The sequence below is a fragment of the Meriones unguiculatus genome, chromosome 7, assembly GCF_030254825.1.
Source record: "Meriones unguiculatus strain TT.TT164.6M chromosome 7, Bangor_MerUng_6.1, whole genome shotgun sequence".
NCBI classification, from domain to species: domain Eukaryota; kingdom Metazoa; phylum Chordata; class Mammalia; order Rodentia; family Muridae; genus Meriones; species Meriones unguiculatus.
The window spans coordinates 8088372-8101689 of NC_083355.1; the positions used below are offsets into that span (position 1 = coordinate 8088372).

General features: G+C 55.2%; 1 protein-coding gene across 2 annotated transcripts in view; it reads left to right on the plus strand.

Annotated features, from left to right (window-relative positions):
- The first annotated feature begins 3788 nt into the window (after window positions 1-3788).
- The window catches only part of Sdk2 (sidekick cell adhesion molecule 2), a 271968-nt gene continuing 262438 nt past the window's right edge, over window positions 3789-13318 (plus strand). Inside the window, exon 1 of one of the 2 annotated variants that reach the window (XM_060386445.1) lies at window positions 3789-4998. In XM_060386445.1, coding sequence (XP_060242428.1) covers window positions 4926-4998 — 73 coding nt within the window. In that variant the 5' untranslated portion in view covers window positions 3789-4925. The remainder of the gene's footprint in view (window positions 4999-13318) is intronic. The other variant, XM_021634998.2, reaches the window with a different exon arrangement.

The window sequence follows — 13318 nt, forward strand, 5'->3', positions numbered from 1 at the left end:
GAGAAACTTTACTAATATACCTGATTCCGAGGCCACTTGTTTTCTCAGTTCCTTTGGGTGAGGTAATGATGCTTTCTGAAGGTCCCCACTCTGATGAGGGGGAGGGGCAGTCTGCCCAGCCCTATCTACAGCACCCTGAGCTCTGATGGAGAGAGAACTACATAGGAGGAAAGAGACGCTGAAACCGTGGTGCTGTGACGAATGCGCAGTGTCTGGCTCTGAAAACACACACCTTGAGGATCACCTCAGCCCCAGCTCTCCTCTGTTCTCCTTTGTTACTCTCCTGGATTGTGTGATGCCCCGTTCTTAGGCTCACTGTTTCTACTTTCTCCACTCCAGCTCAGCAGCTGTGGGAGTGGGCTCCACAGCAGTGGGCAGAACCCTGAAACTCAAGCTGTGGCCACCTGGGAGGGGAGGAATAGTTTGGGTATATATGCTGGGAGTGGAAGGTTCTGTCTGTGCCTCCAGAGTGTCCCCACTGGTTCCTGATGCCACCCAGTGCTGATGGAACACACAGTCTGATCCTGTAATTGAACACTCTGTTCTAGCTCCTGTTACACTAGAGATTGAAACAGAAAAAAAAAAATTACACAGTAACCACATCAAAAAGCTGAGTCTGCCAGACCTATCCCGAGCCCTGTGTGTGTGAAAGGGAACAGAAGCTGGGCTTGGTGTCCAAGGCTCAGAGTAAAGAAGGGGTGACCTTCTGTGATAGCAAACAGCTCCCCCACTAACCTCCCCAGCTGTCATCTTCCTCCTGGACACAGCGATGTGTCCCCTCTGCTATGAAGTCTCCCTGGCAAATAACATCCTCACGCTAACCATGTACGGTGGAAAGGTAGTCCTTGTGTTCCATGGATGTTTTCCTAACAGAGAAGTAGCATTTCAACCATTCACCTGATCAGAAAGGGAAGAGGCTGCACCCGGGAGCAGCCAGAACTCTCTTCTCTTTTGAAATGAATTCTGCTGCTGTTCTCTGCCTCAGTCTAAGTTCAGAGGCAAATGCAGGGAGAGAAGTCTTGCCCGAGGATCTAGTCCTGATGACGGAGGGAGATGGGATCTAAATAAAGGAGTAGCCCAGCCTGCCCCCAGAGCATTGCAGGAGAGTTGTATCCTGTACATGTGAGCCAAAATGAAGGGGCAGGATGGCAGTAGGGATGGGGGTGTGGTGCAGAGCCTGGAAAGGTACCCAGACCCTCCTGATGGGCCACTCACAGTAGCTTCAGCTTCTGCAACCTTCTGTATGTGGGCGGGTGGGTGTGCGCGTGCGCGCACACATGCGAACATGTCTGTATGTATTCACGTGTGCAAGTGTGAAGGTACACACGTGTGTACATTTGTGTGGAGGCCAGAAGGCAGCCCCAGCTGTCAATCCTCAGGTGCTGTCCACCCTGCCTTTTAAGATAAGCTCTCTCATTGGCCAAGTTGGCTAGACTGGCTGGCCAGACTCCACCCGGAATCCACCTTCGTTCACCCCACCAGCACTGAGATTACACATGAGCACCACCTGCCCGGCTTTTTGTGAGGCGGATTCTTGGGGAGGGTATAGAACTCAGGTGCTCATGTTTGCAAGGCAAATGTTAACCCACTGAGCTCCCTTCTTCCTAGCCTTACCCCCCCCCGAAACCTTCTAACTATTCCAGGGGCACCAAAAAAGGAGGGCATGGAGTCTGCAGTGACTTTCCCAGAAGCAAGTTCCTCTCAGATAGGCTCCCCATAGCAAACGTGGGAAAAAGAAAACTATCTTCTGAGCCTGCATACGCTGAGGCCCCCAAATTCTCCCTTTATTCCCGATAGCTGGAGGCAGACTGGCTGCGAGGTGCAGGAGTAGGGCCTCCTCTTAACCACATGGGCATGGAAGACAGCTCACAGAGACCAGAGAACACCCTCCCCTTCCTCGTCCTGTCCTGGGAATAAAGCGTCTAGCTTTGTAGGGACACACCTGGCTATGCAAAAGGTCTGCTCTTAGGAAGAGCACAGATGCTATTTGAGCAGCAGCTAGCTCGGACTCTGGCCATTACACGTCTGGGTGCTGGACCCAAATGCAGGACTCCACCAAGGTTTCAGCCGTTGGTACCCGTATGAACTCCAGCCCAAGGGCACAGACAGCCTCTCTCGAATTGCTGCATGGATTGCTGGCTAAGAAGCAGTCTCTGCAAAACTGACTCTCAGGCCCCCTCTGTGAGCGAGCTAAGCAACAGCACCCTAAAGAACAGCTGTTCCTGATGGGCTGGGCAGGGCCTGAGCTCTCAACTGTGTAGTTCAGAGTCTGGGAGGTGGGCTGGGCAGAATCTGGGCTTCTCGGTGATGGGAGGGGTGTGGCCACCCAGGGGGAAGAGATCTGCTACATCTAGGCTGCCTATCCCCAAAGCCACTCCTTAGTCAAAAATCAGCCAGACAGCAAGCATTGGGCCTGGATTGAGCACAGACTGCCAGGGAGAGAGAGGCAAAAACGTTGCTGGACGTGGACGAATGAAAAGCGGAAGAAAGGCAGGCTACATTTTTTTTTTTTAATCTTCTTCCACTAAATGCTCACAGCTGTTCTTCCAAGGCAGGTGAGGAAAAAAACGGAAGAGCAATGATATGTTCAGTGGCTGTGTCCATTCCACAGCAGTGAGAACAGGCACCCTGGGACTGGAGAGGATGGAGCAGAATCCTCAAAGTCAGTAAGATGGCCGAAGGGCAAAGAAAAGGAAGACTGCAGAGGTGTGACTCCAAACAGCGGACCTAGAAGGGATGGAGAAAAAAGCTGGCAAAGGTGAAGGGTCTCAGTCCTTCCTTCTCCAGCCCAAGCATCGAGCTTGCAAGGCTGACTTCTCCCAGCAGGCTCAGCGCCAGGGACTACAGTCTTTTAGCAAACCCACGGAAATGTTTTAATTTCTTTTAAAATCAAGGGAAAAATTAAATGAACTTTTAAATGAACGAAAATGCTTTAATATGTAGTAATATATTTGTTTTTATGCCAACACAGCCGCAAAATATTACTTTTAATATTTTTAATAGAGGAAAGAGCCCACGGAGGTAGAGGCGCCTGTTGCCTGTGAGCACAACTGTTAAAGGGCCTTTCAGCTCCTGGGCTTCCCACACCAGAAGGTACATTCTACTCCCTTCCCTGGGCCACAAGGGAGGACCCCTGTGGCTCTCCCCATTGTGTCTCCACTGCCAATGTGCCTTTAAGAGGGGAGCTCAGAAGAAGAAAGAAGAAACAAAGAGTGCACGAGTTTGGCACCAACTTCACTTTCTCAGCCTTCTGCAAGTCCCGGGCTTCCCCTTTATCTTGCTCTCCGCCCCGAGCGTTTCCAGACTTTTAAAGAGTCTGACCTGGGAAGGAAAAACTGGAATCAGCCGGCTGACCGACAGACACACAAACACTCGCTGGAACACACACACACACACACCCTCCCCAAACCCTCTGGCCTCATCAAGCCCAGCGGGGTGCTGGGGGCTCCTGCCTAGGGGAGACCTGGATGAGGCCTTCGAAGGAGGGAGGGAGGGAGGGAGGGAGGGTTGAAGCTAGAAGGCAAGGCCAGAGAGAGAGAGAGATCGGGCCCACTCGCGGCCCGCACTACAGCCCTCCCGTGGGTCCGGGAGACGCCGGGAGCCAGCGGCCGTGCACACCGATTGGGTTTCTGCGGGGCTCGCTCCCGGGCCTGGCTCGGGGCCGCCGCCGCCCCCTCCCTGCGCGCAGGCTGTGCTCCAGTCGCGGCCACGGGGTAGCGCTCGGCCCCCCTCTCCGCGTCTCCGCCTCCGCCGCGCTCGTCCCCGGCTCCCGCTGCCCCCGCAGCTTCGGCTCGGCGCAAGCAGACTCTCAGGCTCGGCAGCAAAGCGGCTCCTTAGGACGCTGAGCCCGGGCAGCCGAGGGCTCCGGGCTCCGCGAGCCAGCGGCTGCCGAGGTGGGCGAGCGGCAGGCGCGGCCGAGGCGCGGGAGCCGCCGCGGAGACTCGGGTCCCCGCGTTGGGCGAAAACGCCGGGCGGCCGAGGCGGCGCCGAAACCCCGAGACCCAGGGCTGCCGGCTGGGCTCTCCCGTTGCGGCTCGTGCGGAGCTCCAGCCGGGGCGCGGCGGAGAGCGGGACCCGCCGGTCTTCTCCCGGTTCCCCGCAAGAGGCTCCGCGCCCGGGCGCTGGCTGGAACCCGGGCCGCCCAGCCGGGTACCCGGAGCCGGGCATCCATCCCCGGCCGCAGCTGGCGCAGACATGGGCGCACGGGGCTGCGCGCCGGGCCGCGGGACCCGCAAAGTTTGCTAGCCGGTGGTCCTCGGAGCGGAGGGCGAACTCGGCACCGAAGCCCCCGGGGAGGTACCCCGAAATCGCCGAATTGGGCGCGAGGACCGTGGAGCTAAGAAGAGCGGCTCGGCCTCGCCATATGCCTCCTGCAAAGTTAGAAGAGAAGCAAACTTCGGCTCCAGGGAGACTCGGACCGTTATGCTAACCGCGCCCCCCGAACCCTGCGCCCCTTCTAAAAGACACCCGGCACCCGCGCCAGCCACCGCGCTCCGATCGCATCCAGCCCCAGGGGCCGGGCGCCTGGAACCGCTGTGACTACATCGGCCCGAGACCCAACCAGGGGGCGGGGAGGGGCGGGAGGCGGGCAACGTGGCCACCGGGAGGAAGTTTCCTGAAGTTGTCCTCTCATTCGAGAGCTCAGCCAGCGACCAGGCCGGATCGCAGGGGTCGCCCTGCCGGCGCGAAGTACTTTGAGTCGGGGTGCTAAGGGATAAAGGCACCCCAAGTTTGGGGGGAGGCTTGGCCTCTTTCTGCTCTGTCCTCGCCTTGCCGAGCAGCCGGCGCAGGAGGAGGAGGAAGCATTTGGGGTCGCCGGCGCGGCCCCTCCGGGCACAGCGTCCAGGACTTGGCCACACAGTCTCCCGGGATCCCATAGGATTATAAAGCAGAGAGGGGGCTCCTTTGAGGGCCCCGCCGTCGGGATGGCCAGCATGTGGAAGCTGCCAATCTGGACCCTACTGGCCCTGCATTGGATCTACTCGGCCGGAGCCCAAGGTACTGTATAGGCGACTCTCTCCACGTGGACTGGGAAAGGGGTTCGGGTGGGCGGAAGAGGGGTGCCCCTTAAGACGCCGTGCCTAGCTCAAGCTGTGAACCATCTCCTGGGAGGCTCAACGCTCTCTCCTCTTTTTCGACTTTTGGGGCTCTCTTTGGGGTGGGGCAGCGTCCCCGAGACTTCCTGCCTCTCTGGCTGGGAAAGGTGAGGTCGCCGGAGAGGGGAGGTGAAGAGCCAAGGTGAGGTGGGTGGGCCTTCGCGGGTACCCTCTGGCCGGGGTAGGAGGAGCGCGTCATTCCTTGTTCTGGCTCCTCTGAACTCCCTAGGATCTGGTTCCTGTTTGATGTCCGAAGGAAGGGCAAGGCCGTGTCTGGCAGACACTGGGTGCCCCCTGGGCGAGAAGATGGGGCGGGCAGAAGCTAGGAAGAAGCCGTAGTGGGGCTCAGGATGCCCGCTTGGTTTCCCCCTCAAGAGCAGTTAGTCGGCTTGGCCACGTACTGAAAGAACGCGCCTGGCTGCCTGGCCCGCTGCTGGAGCTGGGGCGGTTTGGCTGCACCGGCCTGGAGCTAGGCGGCGGCGGGGACAGCGGCAGACCAAACCCACCCCCCTAGACACACCCAGCGGGCAGCCCCGGCCTCCGGCTTCCACAGCTAGCTGGATGTCTGGCCACTGCTGCTTTGATCTGTAGCTGCCCAGAGCAGCCAGCCTGGCGGTGAAGGGCTAGTGGGTGTGGAGTGGGTGTGTTGGAAAGGAGGTGTGATGGGGTTGTCCGTCCTCGCCTCCTGCGGCTGGCGGATGCCTAGACGACTCCAGGGTCCCCTGGAGGGTCCTGGTGGGGTAGGGCGGCTGCGCTGGAGCTTTCTTGCGTTTGGGGTTCGAGGATCCAGGTGGTGGTGGCCACGGTGGCCGAGCGGCGCCTGCTGGGGGCAGAGAGAGAAGGAGTCTAGACTGAATCCCCAGACTCACGGGTTCAGCTTTAGATTTCCTCCGGCTTTCCAGGCTTGCAGGGAAGCCAGAGCTGCCCAAGAGCCCGGGGCTGCAGGGTGTCGGGAGGGACTGAGCGAGATGGAGGCGCTGAGACACCCCCCCACCACGGAGCCTTTCATCACCTCTGCCCCCTCCGGGGGGGGGCTCAGGGGCTCGGGAAAGAAGGGTCCCCACTGTGTCCCAACTCAGGCAATCCACAGAGCCAAGATCAGAGATGAACATTATCAGTTGTCGCTCACAGAGCTGACGGGAGGACCTCACGGGGCAATTTAGGTGGAAGCGCTTCGAATTTTTCTAATGAGCTCCATAAATGTAAGGTAATAAAAGTTATTATTTTTATAGTCATTGTAAAATCTTCCAGTAGGCAGGGACCTCGGAGGTCATCGAATTCTAGTAGCCGGTTAACTGATGGGGAAACTGAGATCCTGTGCAATGAACTGACATGCCCAAGACCACACATACATGGGCTGGTGAGTCCTGAGCCCCTCTCTCTGCTACCAGGACCCTGTGTAGCCTCTTGTCTAGGGGGAGACTCTGTGGGGATCCAGGACAGTGGCCCTGACACAGGAGGAATGGGCCGTCCTCCCCTCTGGGTACCTGGCCAGTTTGTGTTGAGATGTCCACAGAGGGGTTTCTGAGGGGTAACAACTTGTGGGACCTTCTGACTCCGCTTCTATGCAGACCCCAACAGCTGCATAACTTGCCTTGGGAGGGCCAGGTAGCTCACCAGCTGGTCTCCCGCCCAGGCCCAGGCCCTGGGGAGTCTCCAGGGTATCTGAGTTCAGTGTCTCCAGGCCCCACCCACCTCCACACCTGCCCACCCTCCTGAGGCCAAGTACCAGCATCTCACTGAAGTCATGGCTTCCCATCCTCTGCTCCTCTAGCCTCTTGTCAGGATCAGAGACGCCCTTCCTCTACTTCCCCCCGCCCCCCTCCCCACTTCTGGTTCTTGTTTTTGCTCAATGCCGGGATGCCCAGGCCCCTTCTGCTCTGATTGTGGTCTCTGGCTCTTAGGATGTTTGTTTGCCAGCACTGCCCCCCTCCTTCCATTTATCTCCCTGCAGAGAATTGTGGGAAGACAATTTCTGGACTCCACCTTGGGGGAGCTGCTGTCCAAGGGGTGAGGTTAGGGCACAGGGGCTTTTTTTTTTTTATCTGCTTTGGGGCTAGAGTTTCTCTGCCCCTGAGGGGTCCTGTCATTGAGAATAGTTAAAACTACCAGCATATCTCTGAGCCCATAGGGTCTGTTCTGCAGACATGGTGCACACGGAGACACCCAGAAGCTGCTTCACCTTCGAAACAAGTGCCCATTGGTCACTTCTGTGGGATACCATGAGATTTGCCTTGTTCTTTTTCTGGGGGCTGGACTAAGCAACATTACCTGTACATTACCTGGTTGTACTGAAAACTATCATTTGGCCATTTCTCCCAAAACCAATCTTACATGATTCCAGCTCATTTCCCAGACAAAGTGCAGTGATAGCATACAAAAAGCTTTCGCTCCCAGACTAGGAAGAAGGGGTGCTCAGCATCTGGCAAAGGCAGCCACAGGGGATGTTTCTACAAGACTCTTAGCCACTGGAAGCCTCAGTCTCCTCATCCGTACCTTGGGAACAATATCTCTCTCTTTGCAGATTTGGCATGGCTTAGAGGGACTCCAAGGAGAGCCTCTCCCCATCCTCCCTTCCCCTCCCCCTGCAAGTCCTTCACACACACACACACACATACACACACAAGCTGCCACCTTCTGTGACTGACTACACTGGTGTTTCTTGGAGTGGTCCTTAAAGCTCTGGGCTACCAGAATCTAGTCACATGTGGATTTCTACCATTCCCAAAAAGCTGGGTTTGGAAGGCCCTGGTGAGCCTGGCAGCCTGCATTTTAACTGAGCGCTTTGGAGACTTTTTCATATGGTGGTGAGCCTGGCCATTGCTAGAAGACATCCTGGCTGGCCCAAGCTTCTGGGAAGAGGGCAGGGGCTGCCAAGCCAGCCATTCTAGGAGGTTCTTTTTCAAGAGGCTTGCACCTGGGGAGAAAACAAGATGCTGAGTGAAGCAGACAAGTGGGGGAAACCCTGACAAAGGCCTGGAAACTCCAGCCCAGAAGCTCCTGGAGGGCCCCAAAGGGAGAAAGTTTAGTGCTGGGAGCTAATCACGATAAAAAGCCAAACAGCACACGGGGGAATGGGATGAAAGTTTAATTACATGGTGTGGCTAAGCTGTAATTATTAATTACTGACAGCAAAAAATAACTTATTGATCAGGGTCTCTTGCTAATTACCAGGAGGCCCTAGTGTCATGCTTGCCTGGGGCTCGGCTGTCAAAAGCTCCACACGAGCATGAGGGTGGGGTGGGAAATGGTCCTGCTTCCCCATCAATTACTCTTCCAACCCCCGGCTCTCTCACCCTGGGTACCTCTTGATGTCAGCTGGGGGGTCTGGGGGTATTGGTGAGATGTGTGACAGAGTCTGGTTCTTGCTGCCTCTGGCTGCAGAAGTTCCCCCTTTGTGGGGTGGGGTCACTCTGCACCCAGAGCCAGAAGAGGCCAAATCATGCAGGCAGCCTGCACCTGCTGTGTAAACTCTCTCATGCACTTGTTTGGCAAATATCTATCGACTACCTCCCTCCGACGTCCTCTACTGGAAGGCGGGAATAGGGGCCAGGAACCTCATTCCATCAGGGAAGGGAGGCTGGGAAGGAAGCCAAATCCTTTACAGCAGACCTGTGTCTAAGCAGGACCTCAATGGCTGGCTTTAAGATGGTGTGTTAAACTGCATATCGGAACGTGTTTGACCTTGTTCCCTAGGACACAGTTGGGCCGTGAGCTAAAGGAGAAAGAGAATGGGCTTGTTGTCTGGCCTAGAGGTTCAAGATACCTGGGAAGTTACCGAAAGACGTCCTCTGCCCACCAGTCTGGGCCATGTGGGCAGCTTTCACACCCTCAGCTATGGAGGGCTCACTACCTTATACTAGCTGTCTGTTAAATACTGCCTCATGTTGATGAAGGAACTGGCTTGTGTGTTGTTGGTTATTGTAGAATGTAATGGGTTCCCTACTTGGCAGAGAGCCTATTCCCTGGCTCCTGGCCCCTTGGGGAGTGGGGAGCCAGATCTGGAATTGACACTGGGTTGCTGAGCTGCTGTGGATTATCCACTTTAGTTCCCCCATCTCCAGCACTTTGCTACAGAGGCCCCTGGAGCTCCCTAAGTGGTAAGAATTAGTCATTGTAATTTGGGGCCTCGGGATGCCAATAGCAACAAATGGGCCAGCAGCAGAGAGAGGTCTACTGACTGTAACGGAAAGGAAAACGAGCCAGATGCCGAGACAGCCCTGGTTGTGTACCGCTCCCCAGCCCTGCTGTCCTCAGGCCGGGCGGGTGCAGAATCAGGGAGCCTGCCCGGATGAAGGAGTGTCAGGGCTGCCTAGGACCCCACACCTGATGGGACAGAGAAAACCAACACTTCCCTGGGAAAGTTCATGGAAGGGAGTGTGAGCCAGGCTGAGCCAGGAGCCTGGCAAAACCCTCGTGATGTGGGGTTGGGGCTACCAGTGGACCAGAAGTTCCCAGCTTGGCTCGGCCCCTTTCAGTCTCCATTTCTAACAAAATGTGATACTGAACTGAGGTGTTTCCTCGTCTCTGAAGTGAGGGAATGAAGCACAGCATCTAGCTCCTTGTGGTTTTGGATGGTGGAGTGCATAAGTAGATGTTCTTGATAAACGGAAAAGGTTGGTCCCATGGCTACAAGGATGGCTGAGTCCCTCCTCTGCTCCCTCACCATGTCACCTCCACACAGTCACTCTCGTCCCTGTGTAGACCCACCAGTTCCCATGCTCTCTGCAAGCTGACCTCTGACTGCCTCTGACTGTATTTGTGTAGTCACTTACAGACACCTAGTATCTGAGGACTCAGCTGATGTCCCTTTCCCAAATCTAAACGCCTATGCTGTGGCATCTCAGAGCCAGCACCACTGTCTCTGCCTTCTTTCTGCACAGCATCTCTCTCCCCCAGCATTGACTTGATTGTTGGGTTAATGTCGGTCTTTCAAGTATCGGTTTCTCTCTTGAATTCACTCCTGAGTTCCTGGGCGCAAGGGCAGTGCCTAGTACACAGGGGCTCAACAACTACGTATGAATATGAATGAATGCATGCATGAATGAATGAATTGTGCTTCCTCTTGCCACCTGGCCCTGCCTGCTTCTCCAGCTTCCCGTCTGGCATAGATGTGTGGCTCCTACAGTGCCTGTGATCTCCTTTGCTCTGGGGAGACCTCTGTGCGCCAAGCAGCAGAACACCCCAGAGTGAGAGCCTGACCCCAACAGTTGCAGTCCATGCTGCTGGCTCTGGGCTGCCATTGAGGGAGGATTTTGCTCAGCTGTTCCGGTACTTCTCTTGGCTCTGGCTCTGCCAGAGAAGCTTCCTCTAGCAGGCCTGGCCTTGGAGCTGAATGGCCTTGGGGGGTTCCTTCTGAGTCCCTGCCAGCTGTCCTCTACTCTCACAGGGTACAGGAGCAGAAAGCAGAGTAAGAAGTTTGGGGTGATGCCAACCTATATGTAGATGTGCTGCATTAATGCACAGGATACCGTACAGGGGCGGGGACAAGACAAGTCATGTCGGCATCCAAAGACATCGGCCCTTCTCCTGACAGCTATTGGCCAGCACGGGCTACAGTCCCACCAATATCAAGGGAGAAAAATAGGGAAACTGAGCAAAGCTAACTGCCGAGGTACTCTCGCTGAGGTGTCACTGTCAGCATGACCCGAGGACTCTGTGCTCCTGATGTGTGTCTTCTTTCCATTGCCCCAAGCTGCCCCTTGGCATCTTCTACTATCTTCTTCATGAGAGACTCAACCGTTGGCCTAGGAGATGCCCAGGACTGCTGTGCTGTTGGGAGACAGGAACGGTCTAGAAGGGTAGCAGGCTTAGGACAATTTGGGGTTTCCTTCTCATCATCATCCCCATCTCCACCTGCTCTCCTCCTCCACCTCTTTTCCCTCTTCCTCTTGGCTTTGGCCTCCACCCCCTCACAAGGCATGAGCTTGGCAGAATTCAAGATTCCTTCTCTCTTCCTTCCTTTCATCCCTTCCCTGCCTAGAGCATCCCAGGGCTTTTGGAAGAGCCTTCCTCAGGTCTCATGAGGCTCTGATGACTGGCTTGCCAGTGACAGAGTCCCATAGGAATCTCCCAAATGGAAAAGGGCTTGGGATGGGGAAGGAATGAGGTAAGAAAGGCAATTAAAGTTTGATGCCAACTAGGAAGCGATTAGTGGCCCAAAGGGGCCATGAAAATTTGATGCCATGATCATTCGGGGAGAAGGAAATATTGCTGCCATGTGGCTCACACAGGGACCTGAGCTTCTGTCATGGACATGGGGACTCTTGGGGGGATGTTGGAGCCAGGGCCCTGGAAACCCCTCTGGGCAACATTAGATGCAGACCAGGGAGGCCGTCAATATGAGATTTAGAATCCAGGTGACGGGAGGGATATGGCCCAGTGCCCAAATGCTTGGATTGCCGCTGTATAACATGAGCTCATGATGAGTTAAGCCAGATTCTCCACATCTTTTTAAACTGTAGCCACCAATGCAGCATGAAAAATCAGAGGCCCAGCTAGGGCAGCACAGACTGCTAAAGGGCTTCAATCATGGGCGAACCCCCAGGCTTCTTATCCTTTACTGCCTGGTGACTTTGGATGACTCACAGAGACTGTGTGTGCCTCAGTTTCTTCATTCATAAAGTGGGGATAACAGTCCTACCTGTTTTGTTTGCTGTGACTGGGGTTAATGAGATAGATAGGTTGGGTTCTTAGAGCACTAACCAGTATACAGTTAGCACTAAATAAGTGATGACTTATTACCACTTCTTCATTTTGGTAGAAGAGAAGCCAAATAAACCTTGGGCCTGAGATTAAGGCCCAGGTACTCTACCCCCAAAGACTTCTGTCTTCACAAGCCTCCAGTGGCATCCAAACTTCTGCACTGGGCGTTTATGAGGCTAAGCTACTCTCCATCTCCAGCCTAAGATGCAAACATGCACCCAGAAAGCACACACAGTCAGCCGTTCTCAGCTGTGCAAACTTCAGGGCCAGTGTTTTTAACTAGGTCCTTTCATCAAATGTCAATTGATATGGGTGGCTTTTCAGCCCAATCCATGAAAGAGGATGACCTCCCCGCCTCCCCAAAAAATGTCAATATTGTTAGCATCCAACTCAGAAGCATTCAGTAACATGCCAAAATTACCTGATCTGGGGGAAAGAGATGGTGAAACATGCAATGCCCTGGGTTTGATCCCCAGCACTCCTGGAAGACAGACAGACAGGCAGGCTGGCAGACAAACAGACAGACACACAAGCGCACACACACATACACACAGAGGGGCAGGTGAGAAAGAGAGAAAGAGATGGGAGAGAATGAGAAACGGAAAATAAGAGAGAGGTTGAGAGAATGAGTATTTGGGTCAGCTGCTTTCCAGGGCCTTTGATCTGGGCAAGATGGCACCCACAGGCACTACTTGCCACACTGCTTTAGACCTACAGGTCCAGGGCATTTGAAAACAGTCTCCTGTATGGCATCCACCAACTCTTCAGGCACAGGGGGCTGGGAAGGCATATACCCTGAGGTGCCGCCCCCACCTCCCCAGCCAAGGCAAGCCCAGGCTTCCTTCCAGTCTCCATGTGTGAATTCACAGGGTCTCCACCATAGGTTCTCCATGCAGAGACCCCATGTTATCGACTGGCACCCCCCTTCCTTGTTCCTGTATAGGCACTCTAGTTCCAGTTCAGGCTGGCCTTCCCACCAAGGGCCGGTGAGAATCCATCTCTTGCATCCTCACTTACAGACTCTCAGTCTCTTCCGCTAACCCAGATCTCATTTGTCCCCCAAAGTCCCATGAGAAGCCATTGCTGAACCCAGCTGTAGCATAGGCCTCAAAATCCTTACTCTCAAGACACCCACAGGCAAGGTGTTCCATCCCCTCAAGGTACCCTCAAGCTGAGGTCCCGTCATCTCTACATGCCTGCAGGCTGGGTGCCCTGAGAGGACAGGGCACTCTATCCCCTCAGGATGCCTGCTGGCTAGATTCTCTGTCCTCTCAGGACACCCAGGCATTGGTACCCTACCCTCTCTAGATGCCCACAGTCTGAGTGCCCTGGCCTCTTGGGGAACCAAGGTAGATAACCAATCCATTATGGATAACTACAGACCAGATATGCTGTCCTATCAGGGGCCCCACAGACAGGATATGCCACCTGCTCAGAACATCTACAGACTGGCTGGATACCCCATCCCCTTAGGAAGCCCACAGGTGGGACTCCCCTTCTCTTTAGGATGCCCATTT